Consider the following 21,636-nt stretch of genomic DNA (forward strand, 5'->3'; position numbering starts at 1 on the left):
GCTTTACATAGTACCAGTTGCATTACATGAGGACACATTCATTTTTTTTTAGGCACAGGAAGATTAAGTGATTTGCCCAGAATCACAGGATGTTCAGTGTCATTACAGAGACTCGAACCCAGTTCCCCAGATTCGAAGTCGACCGCCCTAGCAGTTAGGCCAACTCCTCTCCCCAGGAGGAATAGACAAGGTGGTCTCAGAGATGGAGGTGGAAGTCTAGGCTGTGTTGGAGATGGTGTCTTAGTGGGTGCAAGTAATCTTTTATACTAATTCTGCAGCATGATTTGAAGGTCTTGGAGCAAGTCTAAAGGAACCTGAGCAACGCTTTCTAGAGAAAGGAGTGTGGCCATAATGTGGGAAGAGTTACCCATGTTTCTCTAGCCTTTCAGAGTATTGCGTCTGTAGCGGTATGCAATAGTCTTCATATTACTGTTCCTCATCCTCCTCCTGATACTTGACGTTGAGCTCAGAAGGTCTGTGGCCCGTTCTAACTGAAGCGTCGTCTGGTTCTTCCAAATCAAGAAGGTCACTTGGAGGGAGAGGAGAGACCTTACTTGGTGAAGTATGTTCTGGAATCAGGAATTGTTTAGAGGTTTTCACTCTCATCGATGGTGTCGCCCACAATGTCATTGTGGAGTCTGTGGTTGCGCTTTCTTGTTGAGAGGGCTTTTTAGGTCGAGCCTGTAGCAGCGCACATGCGCTGCTCTGGTGAGACTTTTAGTAAGGGGCTTTCAAAAGCTCACCACACGCTTGTGCGTGTGTGGCTTATTGCTTGTGGTTACCCGAATTATCGTGCCCAGACACGGGCGCGATAATTCAAAACATATGGCCTGGTGCTCGCTCTCGCGCGCTTGTTTTTAAGCCGAACTGAAAAAGTGCTCCTTTCCTCCGTACGAAGAGGTGGACTCCAAAGATGTGCCACCAGATGGCGCTAGAGATCTGTCATTGCAAAAACAAAGTCTCCTAGCTTTTTCAAACAACACTTACAAAGAGAGGAGAGAGGCTCTATGATCCTCTGAAATCGATCAAGAAGCTAAGATCATTCGATTGTCAATAAACTAGAAAATAGTATACATGAATTGTTTTTATATAAATATGGAAACATTAGATTAATATCGCATTTCGTTATTCTTTCAATTAACCACTAATTGCATCTTTTTTCCTTTCTCCCGAATGTTGCCTGTCATTAATGGATTCAATTGTTTCTGCATCTCTCCCATCATGCAGGCTACACTGGTTAGATGCAATCTCTGGGAAGTTGCCACCTGGTAACTGGTGTCTGGTGTGTGTTTAGCAGTTAGTGTAAGGTACTTGTGGGGCGAGGCTAAGGTCGTTGCTTAGGGTCTGGAGGCCTCACTTGCTGGTAGTTTCGAATCCCTAGAGAAGATGTAATATCTACGTCAGGAACCGCAGGCGCCTCTATGAGCAGCCATTTACAGGATGCAGGATGGCAGTATCATCATCAACTATTGTAATGTGTCTGTCAACGGAGCCTATGAGACTTTCGCCAATGGGATCGATGTTGATGATTTAGTGGATGGTGTCATCAATGTAGCCGCCGTCAACGCCGATGTCGACATCACCATCGTCAACAACTGAGCCAATTTCGACAGCGATGTCGTCTACAGTTATAAAGCAATGTTAGACTTTGATGCTTCTGAGCAGGACTTCAGTGGGCCACTCCCATTTTAGAAGATGGAGTAGCATGCTCAAATCTCACAATTTGAGTATAATTTCTCTCCTTGGGAGAACTGTCTCTAGTAGACTCATGGTAAGTCTTTTTCAAGGCCTTTGTAGACACCGCTGATGTTTCTTGGTCATGTGTCCTTTCCCTTTTACACAATCTTTTCTGAGAGGTTGTAGAGTTGTCATGGTCTTCCTCCTCAGAAAGCTTTTTGATTCAAACTTCTGTAGCCATAAAATAAGTCTCCCTTCCCTATCTGGAAAAGGTGCAACAGATCTTGTAGTCCTTTACCTTGTGGGCAAGTTGGAGACAGTCGATACGGTCCTTTTGAGGGTCTTCAGAATGAAGTCTTTATTTCCCACAGGTGCCACAGAGCCCTCAAAGCCCTTTCTTTAATGGTTCTCACATGATAGTCGATAGTTTGTTGTTAAAAGTTGCCAATCTGGTTGAAGAACTCAGTAGAGCTCAGGGAGACACCTTCACACAACATACAGTAGAAAATCTGAGGGAATCAGCCTCTGTGGGAAGTATTCTAGTGGGTGATGTCGCCTGATTGGTTGGAGTTTGGTTCCTTTTAAATTATATGGTTACATTATTAAAGTGAGTGTTTAATTGCCATAATAGGCTATGGTAATGTTATGTACTGTTTATTATGGTACCATGGGACTCTCACTTCAACTACGGGGAATGATTTATGCATGTGAATCCATGAAAGATCCAATACTGGAGAATTAGGCTGATTCTATCCTTTAAACCTTGCCCCTATCCACAGCCTGATCAAGACATATTTTAGGAAGTCCCAGCTCACCTTGTTGAATGCCTTCTTGGTGTCTAGCATTGCCAGGTGACCAGGGATACCTTTCAGCTTTCCTTTTTAAGTCTCGCTTAGTGTTGTAGCACGCATGCGCTACTCGCTCTGTGAGGCGTATAGTAATCGATTAAATTTCAGAAGTGAAGTTGAAGCCCCGCCCATCAATTTGATTGGCTAGCGTCATCGCTCATGCTAAACGCTGGCTCTTGATTGTAAATGAGGCTTCTTTGTTACCGCCCGGTCTCCTTCTGCGATGGCCCATCCGGACTGCAACGTTTACTTGCGGCATTACACAGTGGGCTTTATCTGGTGGGTGAGCACTCTTTTTAAAATGTACACTGATGGGGACAATGGCCGCTGCAGTGCTAAGGGACACCGCGCTCGTGTTTCTTTTTTTTTAAAACTTTAAGACTGAGTGCGGCGCCCGCTTCAGGGACACTGCGCTCGGTTTATTTATTTATCTATTCAACAGCACAAACTCAGTCTGCGACATTTCCAAAGGCGGAAATAGAAATAAAAGAATCTTGAAGCAGAAAGAGGTGTCCGCTGGGGATCGGACGGACGACGTTCTCATGCGGGCCACGCTTTCCGGTCAGAACCATGCACAGATTCCACGCGTCGCCTGCGGTGAGTATTGGCTCCAAGATGTGAGGCCTTTACCGGGAGGGAGGCTTTCCTGCTAGCAGATATTCTGGAGATGTGGTTTGGTGATAGGGACTTTGTATGTGCATGCAGCGACGACACGCTAAACTGGCTGTCACAAGCATCTGGCGCACGGACTGGAAAGCATGCTACTCTCACAGACTTTGTAAAAGTGCAAAGCTTAATATGTTAATTGGAGTGGGTTCTCAGCATGCCTGTGTCTGTGCTCTGCTATGCTATCCTGCAGCCCATCTTGTGATTTCCAGGGTCAGCCTGACGCCACATCTTGTGGGTCTTTAAAAATTGCAATTTTGTTCACTGGGAACCAACAAACAATTTATTTTGAACAAAAAAAACCAAAAACATGTTTCCACTTACTGGAAGAAACGTTTATGTGTTTCATAAAGCCGTAAATGCGCCGCACAATGTGCCAGTTTCCTGATGGGGGCAGGGCGGGAGTCTGGGCAGGCACGTTGAGCAGCAGCGAGCACTCGAGACTAATAGTACATTAGCAGATGGGGGTCACTTTAGTGCACTCTAGGTTCCGAGGGGGGCGGAGAGGTGTGTAACCAAGAACATTTGTCTTGCTTCCTCCCCCTCCCTCAACCCAAATGAGTGACTTGTCTGCCCCCCCCGCCCCCTCCCCCCCCGCTGGGGTGTGTGTCGGGAAGATATTCAATTTTTAGCTGTTGCTCCTCTCCCTCAGAAACACACTCTCGCTCGCACGCTTGCTCATCCAATCTCCTAGTGAAGCACCTCCTATAACCTGCCATATCACATCAGACACTGGTATTGGGGGAGGGGAGACTCCTCTTCGTGTTCCCTTCCCCCTTCGGCTCGGGGACTTCCCTTTCAATCAGTTTGACTTTTCTGTGTCAAAGGGAAACGCCCTCCTGGGTAGAGAGAGGGAGTTTGCAGCTGCCCACCTCCTGAATGAGTGACAGGATTTGCAGAAGAGTTACCATGCCGGGCAAGTGAAAACAAGCATTTGCAATGCAATAGGTCTCGCATTTACGGGACTATAAGCTATTGGCATTGTAAAGACTATGCCTTTTATTTAGGTTTTAAAAACGAAAACAAAAATAAAAGGCATTATCATTTGTAATGTCAATAGCTCAAACTCGCGTAAATGCGAGACCTATTGCATTGCAAATGCTTGTTCAATGAGGTGGGCTACTCTACGGATTTTATCGCAGCTTGTCTGCCTCAAATAAAGTCAACTTTATCTGCTTCCTACCAGCGAGGGAAGCATCCTGTCCAGTCCATTGGTCAGGATTTTAGTGAAATTTTGGCATCAGCATTTAGCAGCAAATGTGATGATGTGATTTGCACTCCTTAGGATCCTTCTCAGGTATCGGGAGGAGCGTCATTTTTGTGACATATTTCGATTGGATTAGATTGCTTTCACTTTCATTAAGAGTTGTACAGATTCTCCACCGGCTGAAGCAGTAGGCCTGCATGGTCTCATTAAAAAAGGTAAAGGGATGCCAACAGTGTCCCGAACCTTGTTAGGTTTCATTGCTTTTATGGGTCCTATGATCTCTTGCTTATCCACTGGTTTTTTGAGTTCCTGTGCCCAGCCTCGGGTAATTTCACTCTTGCAAGCCCAGACGCAAGACCTAACTCCCACCCAAATCAATTGAGCCGGACTCACTTTACTTTTGGTAAAAATGGATGAACACCGCTAACTTAGCCTGTTCCTTCTGTGGCAAGTGTACCCTGTGCTGTCCTAATTACTGCTATGTATGCTCTTGCCCATTGAGCACGCAAGTACAACACTAGCAACCTATCTGCTTTATTTCCTTTCTCCTAGAAATAGTGCATCAGCTGCAGTAGTGCCATCTGTCTTTTTAGTTTTAAGGGCCTGAAGTTGGCCCTTAATTAGATTCTTATCCCTACGCCTGACCCAATTTCCCAATATATCTCCATACCTTAGCTATGTTTATTGGGAAAGATGGATCTTTAACGTTCAGTGATATTAGGGTATATGTACCTGAATATACTTTGCCATCACTATACCTGTCAATTTGTGTACATTGTGCAAGACGCGGACCTAGTTCCCTTTATCCAACAAACTAGATGTGTTGTTGACCATTCATACTGCCCTCACCTAGCTTGATCCTGTTCTGCAGGTTCTGGCTGTCTCCCGGACTCTTCATCCATACTGGGCTGTTTATGCTTAAATTCTGACAAGCACCGTCTTCCCCACTATGTGTGTCCTATCTGCAGTCTCCTTTTTAGGTTGAAGCCTTGCTAACGACAACTTGGGGACATTCAGAAAGCTTCCCTGAAAATGCATTCTGCCCGTTGCTTACCATTGGCTTTGTGGTTTGTAACTCACATTTGCTTGCTTTCTATCTGCGGACTCTAATTGTGTTAGACTGTCCAGCTTGAGTTTGTCCCTTCTGTTGCCTAAACCGTTAACTATATTCTTGCACCAGAGCTCAATTTCTGTACACATGCCTTTACATCTTATTCTCATCTTGTCTCATTTGCTGTGCATTCAAAGATCAAAGACAGAGGTCAAATTTCCGGCTCTGTCCTCCAAGGAGCTTGGTGTTTACTTTTCTTTCTGGGACTTCAAAGTGAGAGTGTGACAATCATGCTGGCTACTGGGGATGTACTGGAGGTACGTCATTTTTTTCTAGCAAAAAACAAAATAAAATGTCTGTAAATGAACTGTGCAGATATTTCAGAATATATCGGAATTATAAAAACACAAATTAAGTACTTTTTTGTAATTCTGATGTGTGTCGGAAACACATATTACGATCAAAGCAAATCAATAGACTGTGATGACATATCGTTTGCGCACTGTATACTTTTATCAATAAAACTGTATGGCTGTGCAAATGTAATGGTCATTTCAAGATATGATGGTTGCAATTGCAGTACACTACCACACCATGCATACTTCAATTCACTTCACCCCAAACCACTGCAGTCTACTTTGCACCACTCCACCCTACATCACTTTACTCTATGCCTCTCTACACCAATCTCTGCTAATGCACTCTACCCCACACTACTCTATTATGCTACTCTATTATGCACCACTGCACTCTGTGCCACTGCACTCTATGCCACTCTACTCTGCAACACTGAACGTTATGCCTCTGTACTACTCCATTCTAAGCCAGTGCACTCTATGCCAACCTGCTCTACACCAATCTAATCTACTTTGATCTCTTACCACTCTGCTCTATGTCAATGTGCTCTACCGTGCACCACTCCACTCTAACAATCCACCCAGCTCCAATGTACTCTGCGTCACTCCAATCAGCGCCATTGCACTCTATGCCAATACACTTCGCACTACTTTACTCAAAACCAATGCACTCTTCGCCAATCTACACTGAACTCTACACCATTGTACTCTACGAGACTACACTCTATGTGACTATTCTACACCACTGCACTCTATGATACTGTTCTGTCACTTTACTCTGCACCACTCTATGGCAATGCACTCTACTAGAGACCACAGCACTCTGCGAGTCTACTCTGCAACACTCTCCTGCCCTACGCCAATGCACTGTGCACAACTACACTCGATGCTGCTCTACACTGCTCCTTTTTACAACAGTGCACTCTATTCTAAGCCACTCTAATCTACTCTACTGCACTCTTCCCTGTGCCACGCCACTCTAGCCTATGCTGGGGCACTCTACACCACTTCACTCAAAACCAATATACTCTACACCACTGCACTCTAGGATGATCTACAGTGCACCACTGCACTGTACGCCACTATAATCTATACTGAAACACTACTCTACGCCGCTGCACTCTGTCACTTTAATATGCATCACTCTACCACATTGAACTCTACACCAATGCATTCTACGGTAACGTAACTGTATGCCACTACACTCTAGGCCACTCCAATCTATACATCACTGCACTCTGGCACTGCACTCTACTCCATGCTACTCTATGCCAGTGCACTCCACACTACTCCAGTCTAGGCCACTTTACTCTGCACCACTCCATTCTATGCCACTTCACTCAATGCCACTCTACTCTGCAAAACTGCACTCTGTGCCAATTCACTATGCCAAAGCATTCTACCCTGCCCCAATCCACTCCACTTCTCTCTACTCTGAAACAATATCCTGTATACCACTGCACTTAACCCCACTCTGCGCCACTCCACTCTACTCCATTCTACTCTAGTCTGTACAATATGTCACTAGTCTACGCCACTGCACTCTATCCCGCATTACTCTGTGCTACATCATTCTACTTGGAAACAATCTACTGTACGCCACAAAACACTACCCTGCACCACTCCACTTAATGACACTTCACTCAACTTTGAAAAATCTACTCTACGCCACTGCACTCTATGCCACTGCACCACTTTACACCACTCTATGCCACTCCTCTCCAAACCACTTCATTCTACCCTGCACCACTTCACACTACTCTAGAACAAGTTACTCTACTCCACTGCAATCTACTCTGCACCACTCTACGTCACTGCACTCTATGCCACTGTGCTCGATGTCACTGCGCTCTACGTCACTGCACTTCACACCACTTTACTCACAACCAATGCACTCCACACCTGCCTACTCTGCACCACAGTACTTTATGCCACTCTATGATGCTCTATTCCATTGAACGCTACTCCACTCCACTCTACAACACTACCACACTCTGTGACGTTCTATGCAACTCAGTCTATGCAACTTCATGCACATTTATTCCACTCTATTCTACTGCACACTACTCCACCCCACTACATGATATTCTATGCCACTCCACAACAATCTGATCAGCTCTACGCCACTCCACTCTGCTCTACACTATTCCATACCACTCTACTCCCTCCACGACACTTCACAACACCCGACTCAACTCCACACCAATCAACGGCACTACATAACACTCCATTCTACTCCACTTTACGACGCTCCCCTCCAGGCCACTATCCTTTACCCCAAATGACTTTAAGCTATGCTGAAAAACATGCACACTGGTGTACAACATAGCTAAAACACATTGGTAAAGCCAATAGCTCTTGCATAGGCGGGACCTATTAACTTTGTCAATACATGTTAACTTTTCTGACCTTGTGGGATGGCGAAATCGCCTATTAGCCTGCAACATCCGGGCTAGCTACACCGATAGGTGGCAGCACTGCTTAGGGCAGTGCCACCGTAGGGTCTCTGCTGCGGCAGCCGTGTTCATCTGCTGGATGACACCCCACTGAGAACTCTTATGTTGGGCTCTAGAGCACCCAAATTAATTTCTTCAGGAGGTCTCAGATACGCAGGGGATTTCCGGGCCCAACTGCAGTGACTGGTTGTGTTCTTCCTCAGGGCCAAGCAGGAACCATCCTGAGGTGGAGTCCCTGACAATATTTTTAAAGAATTGTAGGGCAAGATCTTGCTAAGCATTTGCGGCTCACAAGTTACAAAATGTGCCAATCTAAATTGAACTCCTATTTCAATGATCTGTCACCAAAACTTTCTAACGCTCAGAATTTCGAAGGCAACAGCAGCTCCAAGAAAATATGAGCCACTGTATACTAAGCTTTAAAAACATCAGGACCTTCGTGATTTGGTCTAGGGAAAGACAAAGATGCTTTAATAACAATAAATCAACAACCCTGTACACAGGTTATAAGTCAGTAGAATATTGAGCTACAGCTATAAAGTCTATAGTCATTGGTGAATTAGGTTGGAAAGAGAAAGTAGCCTTTTTCTCTAAAGCAAAAAGATAGTCTGAAATTATACCGATTAAAGTGACATTTCAGCAGATGAGGATATATTCTGAAAATTAACAATTCTAAAATATTTAAAGAGCCACGTTTAGCAGAGCAATATTTGATCTGTTGCGTTTCCATGTATTCCTAACATGTGGTGGAGATATTCTGCCTGCCTTGTTGAGGAAAGTGCCACAACACCCTTTGTGGCATGACAGAATGCCTTACATTATCCTGACTGTAAAACGTTTAAGAACAGCATTAGTATTTTATATCAGAGTTGTGATAGGTCTATTAATAAAGTTTTCAATCATATCTTAATTGCAATGCGTGACTACATTGCACATAAACAAAACGTGCACATCTGGAAACCACCAAAACTTACTTTGAAAGAGATACTCCTCCAGGCTTCCCAATGAGCTCTTCATGATGTAGCACTGCCTCATTCCAGGAGATGTCTAAAAAGTTCATAATCATTTCCATGGACTGTTTAGGATGCAATACCAATTGTTCGTAAAAAACTGGGAGGCACTTTGTTTGCCCGATTTCTAAGCACTGAGAGTACATGACTTCAATAGCTTTGTTCCACTTTGTAAGGCAGTCTCGATAACTGTTCAGATCAAACCCAGCAATCGTCACCTTCCTGGTGATCATGGAATGCACGGAGGCGCGGCCGTCTCGTATCATTAAAAGAAACTTGGAGTTCGGGAATATTCTAGAGAGGTACAGTGACGACTTCAGTGTAAACGGGTCTTTATTACATAAATATTTTGCTGGTTCGCCATGTTTGGCTATTACTTCCAGTATAAAAGCCTGCATGGCGGAGTCCAAGACTTGGTCAGTGACACCAGCTTCGTCTAGGCGCATTTTCTCACGCCCGGATTTGGACCACGCCTGCCGCATGGCCAGCAACCGGGGGATGATTCGAGTCTCTTCACCACATCGGATTTCGGGATGTGCGTCCAACATGGCCCTCATTAGCGTGGTTCCACTTCTTGGCACGCCCCCGATAAATATTAAAGGCATTTCCTTACTATAACGGTATTCAATGTTGTTTGAATCCACCATAACCAGGTGCTCGTGTTCAGGTTTCATCTTCCGGTGATTGCTCATGCCTAGTATTTGTTGACATTCAAGCATCTGCTGGCCAAGATGAACCGCCACCATTAGTACAAACGCGAGGCAAGTTCCCAGTAGCAGCCTCCTTATTGTTACACGCATTCTGATTGGTTTCCCACATCCAGGGTTGCTAGATGTGTCTTCGTTGATCTTTCAGTTAACAGTTAATAATAACCCTTCCATAGCACACCTAGTCAGTATAAAAATATAAAACAGAAACAATCAAAATCCACTATGAACAGTATAAGATAAATAAGCAGATAAAGTAGTAGCACTCACTGCTGTCGTGAAAACTATTCATGGACCTTACTTTTTTTTAAGAACCATTTCTCATTTAATTGTAAGTAGGGCTGCTGGTTTATGGTATTTTTTTGTCATTTCCGTCTGTATTTATCCATATCTATTTTTTGTCAACTTTGTGTATTTATCCATATTTATTATGGGTTTTGTTAAAGAAAGGTAAAGCTGAAACCGGTATATTTCCACATTTATTTAACCAATAAATATACAGTCCTGCTTGAATGCCTGCCAGGTTTCAGTGATATGAACACCCACAGAAGATAAATCAATGCACTTGTATGAAAATATGCACATTTAAGTATCAGCCTTGTGCATAGCGACTGCTGTTTAAGCCACTTTACTAAAATTCCCTCTTTTTAAACACCCTTACCAATCAAAGCGCACAGCCTGGCAGTCATGGAAAAGTATTTAGAATCACTCAAAAATACACCCAATTTCCATTTTCATCCACATTTAAAAATAAAAACAGACAAGAAAATAAATGGTTCTGTCTGTATATCTGTAAAAATCAGTAAACAAGAAAATCAGGGAGCCTTAATTATAAGGTTTACATTTAGACAGTGAATTACAATTTTACAAGATCATATTTGAAACATAAAATATATAATCGAGCCACAAGGGGGAAGCATTTAGTAAAAAACAGAAGCCACGTTTAATTTCATTTATAAAGGTTACGAAGATAGTCACAATTCCTCTAAACATCATCACGAACACAAACTACCTTCTCAATCGGGTTTAAAGAAATCGTGATATCGTAGTCTTCCATTGGTTTAAGGGAATCAACATTGTGTGGCCAAGCTAGAGTACGTCGGGAAGCACAAGTCGGGGGTGCGATGCAGAATGGCGCTGGCTGGCCCATATATCTATTAATCGCTTCATGATTTACTATAAACAATAGCTTATTCAGTTTGAAAAAAAATACCTTACCATATTGGACTTCAACCGACAAATACTATATGAAGGCAAACACAATAAAATAAATATTAACAATTATTTTACAAACACAATACAACAGGTTATGTCGATTATTCTGAATTGCTACACGTTAATTAACAAATACCCAGCTGCTTTCCTAGCACGAGAACCCATCGCTGGTATTGATGAACAATGTCACAGTTGTGGTTAAGTATCGTCAAGATGGCGCCCACTCACCTTACAGGCGTACTGGTGAAGTGGAGTCCCATGCCATTCAGGAAATGCCCCAGAAACGGCTGGAAAAGTAGGAACATTCCTCCCTTTGAGAATGCATTAAGGTCAGTATAGTATCCATGCATAGCGTTAGGGTCACGTATCCCAAAGTCTCCAAGAGGACATCTGCTGTCAATAATTAGCACCATGTTCTCAGAACAAATGAACGAGTACCATTTTTAGGATATCCTTCAACTGGGTACTAGCAGAGAAGGATTTTGAAGCGGTTCCATGTACCCAAAAGCTAGTCAATCAGATTAACCAGGCAAACTCAGTAATTTTGGTAACATCCCTCCCAAGAAGAGACAGAATATTATCACTTTTGAACCCTTTTAATCTGCAACGCACAAAATAAAAAAATACTACAAATATCTATACAAATAAAAAATACCTGCATGATTATTCGAGTACTCAGTCATAACCAAAAATATACCACAACTGGTTAAGAATCCTACTTCTTATCAGGCAAGGAAGTTCACTGCTTTAAAAAAAAATGATCTCACAAGTTTGCTTATATATATATATTCACTTAAAAAACCATAGGTTTCACACATGTTATAGTTAGCTGGGCATTTTCCTCATGAAAAACCAATGAAATTCCCCCGTTATAGTTAGTGCAGGCAACTATAACTCACGCGACCGTAATCCGCTGCTGATGACGTCAGATATTACATCACTGTATTTACACATTTATATACCCATGTCTTCTTCCTTTTTTTTTAGCTATACATATATATATATATTTTTTTTTTCAGAAAGACACATATGTCATCAGTGATGTAATATCTGACGTCATCAGCAGCGGATTACGGTCGCGTGAGTTATAGTTGCCTGCACTAACTATAACGGGGGAATTTCATTGGTTTTTCATGAGGAAAATGCCCAGCTAACTATAACATGTGTGAAACCTATGGTTTTTTTCAGTGAATTTGTATGTTTTTTTAAATGCTAAGTTACTTTACGCCGTTCGTGCCGTGCGCGCACGGTGCGCTTTGCGCACGGTGGGCACGCGGTGCGCTTTGCGCACCCACTTCACGCAGTTCGTTCCGTGCGCGCACGGTGAGCACGCGGTGCGCTTTGCGCACCTCGCGCCCACTTTACGCAGTTAGTGCCGTGCACGCACGGTGCACTTTGCGCACCGTGCACGCACGGTGGGCACGCAGTGCGCTACGCGCACCGCGCGCCCACGTTACGCTTAATGGGCCATGTACGCACGTTGCACTTCGCGCACCGGCCGCACAAGGAGGACACATGATACGCTTTGTTGTTAAGGGTTTTGGTATAAACTTTTAGTGGGGGCATAAGCCATTAACACGTGCTGCGCTACGCGCAGCATGTGCACACGGGGGGGAAGGAGATTGCGATTTTTGTTTTAAAGCGTTTATACCGTGCGTGCACGCAGCGCGAACCTCGCGGAATTTTTTTCATTTCTATAGTGCGCGCACGCTTCGCGCACTCGGCGATTTGCCGAAAAAAAAATAATTTTTTTTAATTGCCCTAGGGCAGGGGTACTCATAGTACGGCCCGCGGGCCGCCAGCGGCCCGGCAAGCCTTCCCTGGCGGCCCGCGGACCTTGCAGACATCGTACCTGTGCACCGCCGGTTGCAGCAGCGCGGGGCTATGGGGGCCGGGCGATTCTTTTAAAAGCCAAGTCACTTGTTAATGAGGCTTCGTTGTATTTCACCTCTTCTCAGCGCCCCTGCAGCTCCCCTCTGAATGAGTGGAGATGCAGGGGCGCTAAGAAGAGATGAAATACAACAAAGCCTCATTAACTAGTGACTTGGCCTTTAAAAGACCCGTGAAGTACTTGGGTGCGGCGGCTGTTTGTGTTCCAGGGAAGGTGAGGTGACGGGCAGGGGGGGGGGGGGGGGGGGAGCAGCTAGTGAGAGCAGCAGGTGAGTTTAAAGCGGGAGGGAGAGACAGCGTGAGAGAGACAGACAAGTTGGGAGAGGGAGGGGGACAGAGGGAGGGAGGGGGACAGAGGGAGAACAGATGGAGAGGGAGGGAGACAGAGAGTAAGTAAATTCCAGCTACTGAAGCAGAGAGTCTGAACAACCCTCTTAGTACTGGCGAGTGTTTTGAAACGCATGGCTTGCAGCTGCTGCTGGTATTGCTAACTCATACAGTATTAGTGGCATTATTTTTTTCTACAGTGTTCAAAGCTCATTCACTTGTGCCATGGGTGCCATTTGATTTTCTATGATGTCACTGTCATGCCAGCTTTCATGTGATGTCATACCAGCTGATACCCTGAGTCTGTTAGCATACAGAATGCAGATGGGACTCACAGTGCAAATCCTCTATTTTTATGTGATCTACTTGTTTCTGCAACCTCCTAAAAAGAGAAGGGCAAACTACATGCTGTAATTCAGCCGCGTGCCACCGACGGCTGCAAAAATAACTGTCCCACATGTTTCATGGACAGTTAAAGTAATGCCTGCTGTGATTAACTGCAAGCAGCCAATTAGAAGGCTTCTAAAACGTAGCCCTATTCCTAATGGTTGAAAAGGTCCTTGTGTTTAGGCCATTATGATTGACTGCTGGGAATTAACCAGAATTGAAAAGTGTATAGCAAATGTGGAGGGAGAGACAGCGTGAGAGAGACAGACAAGTTGGGAGAGGGACGGAGACAGAGGGAGGGAGGGGGACAGAGGGAGGGGGACAGAGGGAGAACAGATGGAGAGGGAGGGAGACAGAGAGGGACGGAGACAGAGAGAAAGGGAGACAAACTGATTGAGAGAGAGGGAGAGAGATAGAGAGAGGGAGGGAGACAGGGAGAGAGAGAGGGAAGGAGAGGGAGGGAGACAGAGAGGGAGGGAGATAGAGGGAAGGAGGGAGACAGGGGGAGGGAGGGAGACAGAGAGTGAGGGAGACAAACACAGTGAGTGAGGCAGAGGGAGAGAGAGAGAGATAGAGGAAGAGAGACAGGGAGAGGGAGGGAGACAGAGGGAGGGAGAATGATAGAGGGAGGGAGGGAGACCGAGCTAGATAGATAGATAGATAGATAGATAGATAGATAGATAGATAGATAGAGATGTGTGAATGCCGGGTCTGGTGGCTCAGTGGACGAAGGCGTCTGCTGCAGGGGCCTGTGTCCAACCTCATGGTCACAGTTTTTTTTTTTTGCTCTAGCCCCGCCCCCTCCCCCACTGCCCCCGCCCTCACCGGTGCGGCCCTCGGCCACAAACCACACTGTAAATTTGGCCCCCGAGAGAAAGTTTGTGAGTACCCCTGCCCTAGGGGGATCTCCTGGGACCCCTTGACCCCTGCTAGGGGGTCAGGAACTGTCCAGCGTGCCCCCTTTACATGTTTTTCTCCTTTGTGCATCACCACCCTTTCAGTGCGAGAGACAAAATGGCGGCAGACACTTCCTGGTTTCGACCGATTCGAATGTTTACTAGAATGTAACAACCAATCAGAAGTGCGCTCGCGGACGGCCGAGTGCGCGCACCCTGCGCGCACGCTGCGCGCGTATAGATATATATATTGAGTTAAATGCTATTTTCTCAGAAAATACTGAACAGATTTACACCAAACCTGCAAAAGGCACCAAACGGACCTTATGGCTACCTCTCTGCCAAATTTCACGTAATTCTGTTCAGCCGTTCGGGCTGTAGCTGCGACTAAAGTCCCTATGGAAAAATCCATGGGGAAAACGTGTTTTGGGACCCCCCTTTTTTCCCGGCCCCGCTTGACGAATCACCCCGAGACTTTCAGGGTAGGAGCAGAGCGGAGCGCCCCATTAGTTTTGAAAATTTCGCGAAGATTCGTCAATCGGCGCCAAAGTTATTCAAAATAGAATTTTGAGATTTCCTATGGAAACTCGGTCCTAACTAGAACTATCTACTGGCGACCGCCAGTAGATAATATATATATATCTATCGTACGAGAACCCTGACCCAGCGCTTTTGGAGGAATGGGCAGCACATACGACAGAGTCCTCAGTAGGCATGTTGAAAATCTTGATTAAATTCGCGTGGAGCGACCGCGACAAATGTCTCAAAGAAATTGAGGAGCTAGAGGCCATTATTGCTACTAATCCAGACACGAAAACAAATGAAGAATTAAGACAAGCTATGAAGGACCGGTTAATTAGCTATCAGAAAAAAATCAAGACACGCAAGCATAGTAAATTCAACAGAGATGCAAGAGACTATGCACAAGGAAGGATACTTACTTTTGCACGCAGATTCGACGGACCAAGAAGAACATTAAAGAGTACTGTTTCTCAAGATCAAGAAACCCGTGATATTTCTGAATCCAATGTGAGCACGGATGCAGAACCATCAGGAGATGACGCTGGTGAAACTCTCATGTCCTCCTCTATACAAATCCGTTTTTTTAGAAGAGTTCCATCTGATGCGAAACTCGCGACAAAGAGGGGGGACGCGGAAGATTCCAAACGACAAGAAGACGAAATGCGGCCGGAAACCAAGACGGGGTGGCCGCACAAAGTCAAGATCTAGGTTAAGGAATCGCATGGCAAACTCGCAGCAAGGGGGGGTCCAAAAAGTAGGAGTAAATAATGACTTAACTATCGTCAATCTGACTGCGAACAAACTCACGGAAGATCAACAATCAGTACTCAAAAAAGGACTGACTTTTTGTCCAGCTAAAAGATGTGAATATACACAGACTCGGATTGATCTATACCTTTTCTCTAGGAAGTTAAAATTGAAAAAATTCTTTAAACTTAAAGGTATACAGGATAACATCAGTGATCCATCTAAAACGATCTCTGCACCGCTGAATTTACCTGACTCATCAACTGCCCTTACAGGGGAAGATCTGAATACATTACGTATTTTATCTAGTCAGCAAAGCTCGACAGTATCTGATGTTACCTAGGATGTCTCTTGCATCCAAAGCTTTGGCATAGAACAACGTGCCCCGAGAACCAATTTCCAACAGCCATCAACTTTTGTACCAATGTCCTCTTTTGATACCATAGACATTTTTGAGGAATCCGTAAAGAGAGATCTTATGAAGTTGAGACTTACAGAATCCAAGAATTTACATAATAATCTCACTTTGAGACAAAGGACTGCCCTTTCACAATTAATGGGTGACTCTGATCTAATTTGTAAACCTTCTGACAAGGGAGGGAATGTAGTGTTAACGACCAGAACATTTTATGTGGAGAAGGCTCTGAGACTACTCTCAGATAAGACATGTTATTGTCCAATCTCTAAACTTGAGTATATTGCAAGTATTGACGAATATCACATACTTATTCAAAAATGGTTAGATCGTCATATGCTCAACTATAATGAATTCAAGTATTTAATATGCCAGTATCCCATCACAGCCACCTTCTACCATTTGCCTAAAATACATAAAAATCCAGTTAGACCACCAGGTCGTCCTATTGTATCTTCTATAGGATCCCTCACAGAACATATGTCTCAATACACTGATTTTTTCCTGAGAGAATTCGTACAGACACTATCTTCGTACATTAAAGATACTACACATTTTAACAGAAATATTACAGATACACCATGGGAATCTGATATGCTCATGATCGTTCTTGACATTAGAAGCCTTTACACGAATATAAAACTTGAACATGGCGTTCATGCAGTTCAATATTTTTTGAAAGGGAGATCTCTCCAATTTACTGAACACAATGCCATGCTCATTGAATTCATCCTGTTCTGTCTCAATAACAACATTTTTCTATTCGATAAGCAACATTATCGACAGATACAAGGGTCGGCCATGGGCACCTGCTTCGCCCCCAGTTACGCAAACTTGTTCGTGGGCTGGTGGGAGAGGCAGGTGGCCTGGGCCGATACATACAATCACTGGACTAAAAGTATCATCTTATGGTACAGATATATAGACGATTTGTTTATCTTATGGAAGGGACCTAAAAGTGAGGCAGAAAAATACATTGCAGCATTGAACAATAACACCCTGAATCTCCATCTGAGTGGACAACTCAGCACGCAACAAGTTCCCTTTTTAGATCTCAAGGTCTTTGTCCAAGATGGGAGAATTTGTACAACTCTCTTTAGAAAGGAGACTGCAGGGAACTCGGTACTGGAAGCGCACAGTAGTCATCAAAGATCACTGAAAAATAGTATTCCTTACGGAGAACTATTGCGCCTGAAAAGAAACTGTTCTTGTGATGTGGACTTGCAGTATGAGGCATCTGCTGCAATTGAAAGATTTAAATCACGAGGTTATTGTTCTGATCTACTAATGAAAACCTTAATTAAAGTCAATAGAATTTCTAGGCAATCTCTATTGGGTACCCAACGTGTAAGGGAAAAGACAGAACAAGACACTTGTAGGTTTATCACGACTTTTTCTAATGAGACTGATGCTTTGAGAAAGATCCTATTTCGGAATTGGCACATTCTGAAATCAGATGGAGTTATTGGCGATTCCCTACCAGCTTATCCACAAATAACATTTAGGAGAAGCAAATCCCTAAAAGATAAACTGGTTCAGAGCCATTATGAACCTACACCGTTCATTCAACGAATCAGTAATTTAACCGGCTTTTTTCCTTGTCTTAAATGCAAGGCATGTAGGTACAGTAAAAAAGTGTTAACATAAAATGTTCCTGGAATGAAGAAACCAAGATATATTAATAAATTCTTAACATGCAACACTCCATTTTGCGTATACTGTCTTACATGTCCCTGCCAGAAGCAATATATTGGCAGTACGATTCACCCTACCAAAAAACGCATCTTAGAACATGCACGAGCTATTGAAAAACAAGATCCTACATATCCCGTGGCTAGACACTTTGCCCAATATCACAACAGTGATAGAAATTTACTATCATTTTTTTGTCTAGACCATGTCCCAATCAGTGACCGGATAGGAAATCGGGAACTTAGACTGAGAAGATTAGAATCCCGCTTTATTATTGATCTTCAAACTACTACTCCTTATGGTCTTAATACAGAGGAAGAACTGGCATGTCATCTAGGGTAGCGTGTAGGTATTCAGTTATTTGGGGACCCATTAACTACCATTCTTGCTATGTTGAAGTCAATAGGTTGTTTTTTCTTTTCTTTTTTCTTTGGGATGTTCACTAGGCCTGCGTATTTGAAATTGCCCATACAGGGCTTCATTTAACACGCGGATTTAGTGTTCACAATTTTCTGTGCCCTATTTAAATGTGGCACAATGAGAATTACAAGCAAGAATATTTCGCCTGCCCATACAGGGCTCAATTGTGTTTGGTTACTTTAAACTCTGAAGGTTGGATATTTAATTAACCAGATATTTGTGCAATCACGCAAGATGAATATTCATTGCCTCAAATACGATCGATTGTTGATTATTGCATACCTTCTGTTTATGTTATCACTGATGAATTTAACCAGAAGCGAGTATATCAATCTGGATGAAATTACATGATATGCGAATGTGATTATGTGAAATTTTTCATTTTCTGTAATCGTAATTTGATTGACAAGTAAGTCTTTTGTTTCTGTCAATGATCAGTGAACCGGAACTAGAATCAGTGATCCGGATATACATATACTCAAAAAACTGCACTCTGTAAACAAGTCGAAAAAGGCGCGAATGCCGAAACGCGTCCTGGTTGGTGTCATCTCGGTTATGAAATAAAGTTTTACCGAGAAGACCTTGCTGAGTGCGGTCCCCTTCATTCGCTGAGTGAAGTCTTTGGAGCTGTATATATATATATATATACACACATATCCAACATCCGCTGGTGCATGGAAGACGTAGTGGACATCCGTAACTCCAAAAACACTCGCTGACACGGACCTTCAATGAAGTGCTTATTTTAATCGATTGGCTGTCGTCATAACGTTTCGGCTCCGTAGAGCCTTGATCACATGACAACGTCAGTATGTTACAAAGACCAATAAATAGCCCAGTTACAAAGTTCAAAGTGCACCATAAGTAAACATGTGACTTTAGTTTTCATGAAAATAAAGAAAACACTGCTTCATTCATTTGGTGTTGTATAACAAGACGCAAATGGCTTAATCCAAATATTAGACAGGACAAAGAATTTTAGAATGTGCAAATTGTCGCAATAATACATGATAATATATATTAAGACAATAAATAGATAAATAAGTTAAAATAAAAACATATAATCTATTTAAAATTTTGTTAACAAGCAGCATCCCTCATGGTAAAGGCATATCCTAAAATCACACATATATACATATATATACACATACATATATATACACATACATATATATATATATATATATATATATATATATATACACATATATATATATATATATATATATATATATATATGTATGGATTGCGAATTTGCATGTAATAATGACTTTCAGGCAAAGTGCGTGGCCATCTGCATGAAAATGAGAATATGAGGAAATGCACTGTTAATATGAACTTTGAAAATGTGGTGTATGACGCTATTCAGCTTTATTTTAAATGCGCACCACAAAACAGAGCTGAAAATGTGAAAAACGGTGCATGCTGGTAATTGCACGAAAAGGGTGAGCCACGTGACATATTAATTCAAAGATTGCAAGCAATCCTACTCACCTGTGAACAAGGCAATCTGCTGAAACGCGCAAGGACTATAAATTGCTGTCCTCTCCCTGAAGTAATAAATACTTTGATGGTAACCAGAATCGGGCCTCTGTGTCTCCTTCATCTGTGCACGCATCGTGCTTTAACGGGTCTCTCCATTCCCGTAAACAGAAGCTGCCCTGCAGGGGTGGGGGCCCTCTTCATGGAGTTCTTGCTTGTGGAGATATATATCTCTATCTCTCTCTATATATATATATATATATATATATATATATATATATATATATATATATATATATATATATATATATATATATATATCTCAAAGGCCAAGGGTGCCCGGTCAGAAGGAAGCCCACAACAGGTAAGTTTCAGCCAAATTTCTTCACTTGGAGGGAATAACAAGGAAATAAGGTTCTGGCTATGGCACTGCAACTACCATCATGCCATGGGATGTGATCACGCCCACTGAGGCGGAGTTTGCAATGGACTATTAAGTGCCTGAAATGTGCCTTGCCTCATGGTTCACAAATCCATCGCCTCTGAAGAAGTGAAGATCACGAAACGTGTCAGGCGGCTGTGACGATACTCCTGTGCCTTAGAACCTTATTTCCTTGTTGTTCCCTCCAAGTAAAGAAATTTGGCTGAAACTTACCTGTTGTGGGCTTCCTTCTAACCGGGCACCCTTGGTCTTTGATGTTTAGCGGCCTCGCCTAAGCCGCGGAGGAAGCACCGGTGCCTAGCACCCCTGCAGCGACGCCAATCGACTCCGTTGTTCAAGGAACAGGTTGCCTGTTGTTTGGAGATACGCAGTGTCAACAAGGTTACGAGCTTTGCGGCACCACCCACTGTTGGTTTAATTTTAACATTTTGACTGTGAAGTAATGGCTGCTCACTGAAGTAAAAATATGGCACTGCAACTACCATCATGCCATGGGATGTGATCACGCCCACTGAGGCGGAGTTTGCAATGGACTATTAAGTGCCTGAAATGTGCCTTGCCTCATGGTTCACAAATCCATCGCCAGTGAAGATCACGAAACACGTCAGGCGGCTGTGACGATACTCCTGTGCCTTAGAACCTTATTTCCTTGTTGTTCCCTCCAAGTAAAGAAATTTGGCTGAAACTTACCTGTTGTGGGCTTCCTTCTAACCGGGCACCCTTGGTCTTTGATATATCTATCTATCTATCTATCTATCTATCTATCTATCTATATCTATCTATCTATATATATATATATATATATATATACACACACACATACACACACACACACACACATATATATACTTTTTTTGTTTAATTCAGGCCACCTGAGCCGGCAGCATGTCTGCGTGAGCTGAGCCAGCCCATGACCCCGTACTCATTTTATCAACTTTAGAATGATGATGGGTTCAGTTGGCCATGCCAGGATTCCGAATGTGTGTCCCATAATTCAAAGAGTGACTGCGAGTGAGAATGTGTGTCCCAATAGCAAGTTATTTACAGCAACTGCACAAAAAAACACATTTATGACTAATACTAGCAATTACTTTACATAGGGAAACAATTCTTCTAGAAGCCACAGGTGCTTTAAATGTGATTTACATCATACTGAATAAGTGTAATCCCTCGCATCCTGGTCATGTTTAAATACCCATGGTTAAAATAACAAACATAAAAAA

General features: G+C 43.3%; 1 protein-coding gene across 6 annotated transcripts in view; it reads right to left on the reverse strand.

The window, feature by feature from the left end:
* TPST2 (tyrosylprotein sulfotransferase 2) overlaps positions 1–21,636 on the reverse strand; it is a 366,385-nt gene that overhangs the window by 100,628 nt on the left and 244,121 nt on the right. For all 6 annotated transcript variants that reach the window (XM_085633284.1, XM_085633283.1, XM_085633286.1 and 3 more), the window contains one exon: positions 9,236–10,159. In XM_085633284.1, the coding sequence (XP_085489410.1) occupies positions 9,236–10,071 (836 nt within the window). In that variant the 5' untranslated portion in view covers positions 10,072–10,159. The remainder of the gene's footprint in view (positions 1–9,235; positions 10,160–21,636) is intronic.

Source organism: Triturus cristatus, chromosome 11 (genome assembly GCF_964204655.1).
Source record: "Triturus cristatus chromosome 11, aTriCri1.1, whole genome shotgun sequence".
In the NCBI taxonomy this organism is placed as follows: domain Eukaryota; kingdom Metazoa; phylum Chordata; class Amphibia; order Caudata; family Salamandridae; genus Triturus; species Triturus cristatus.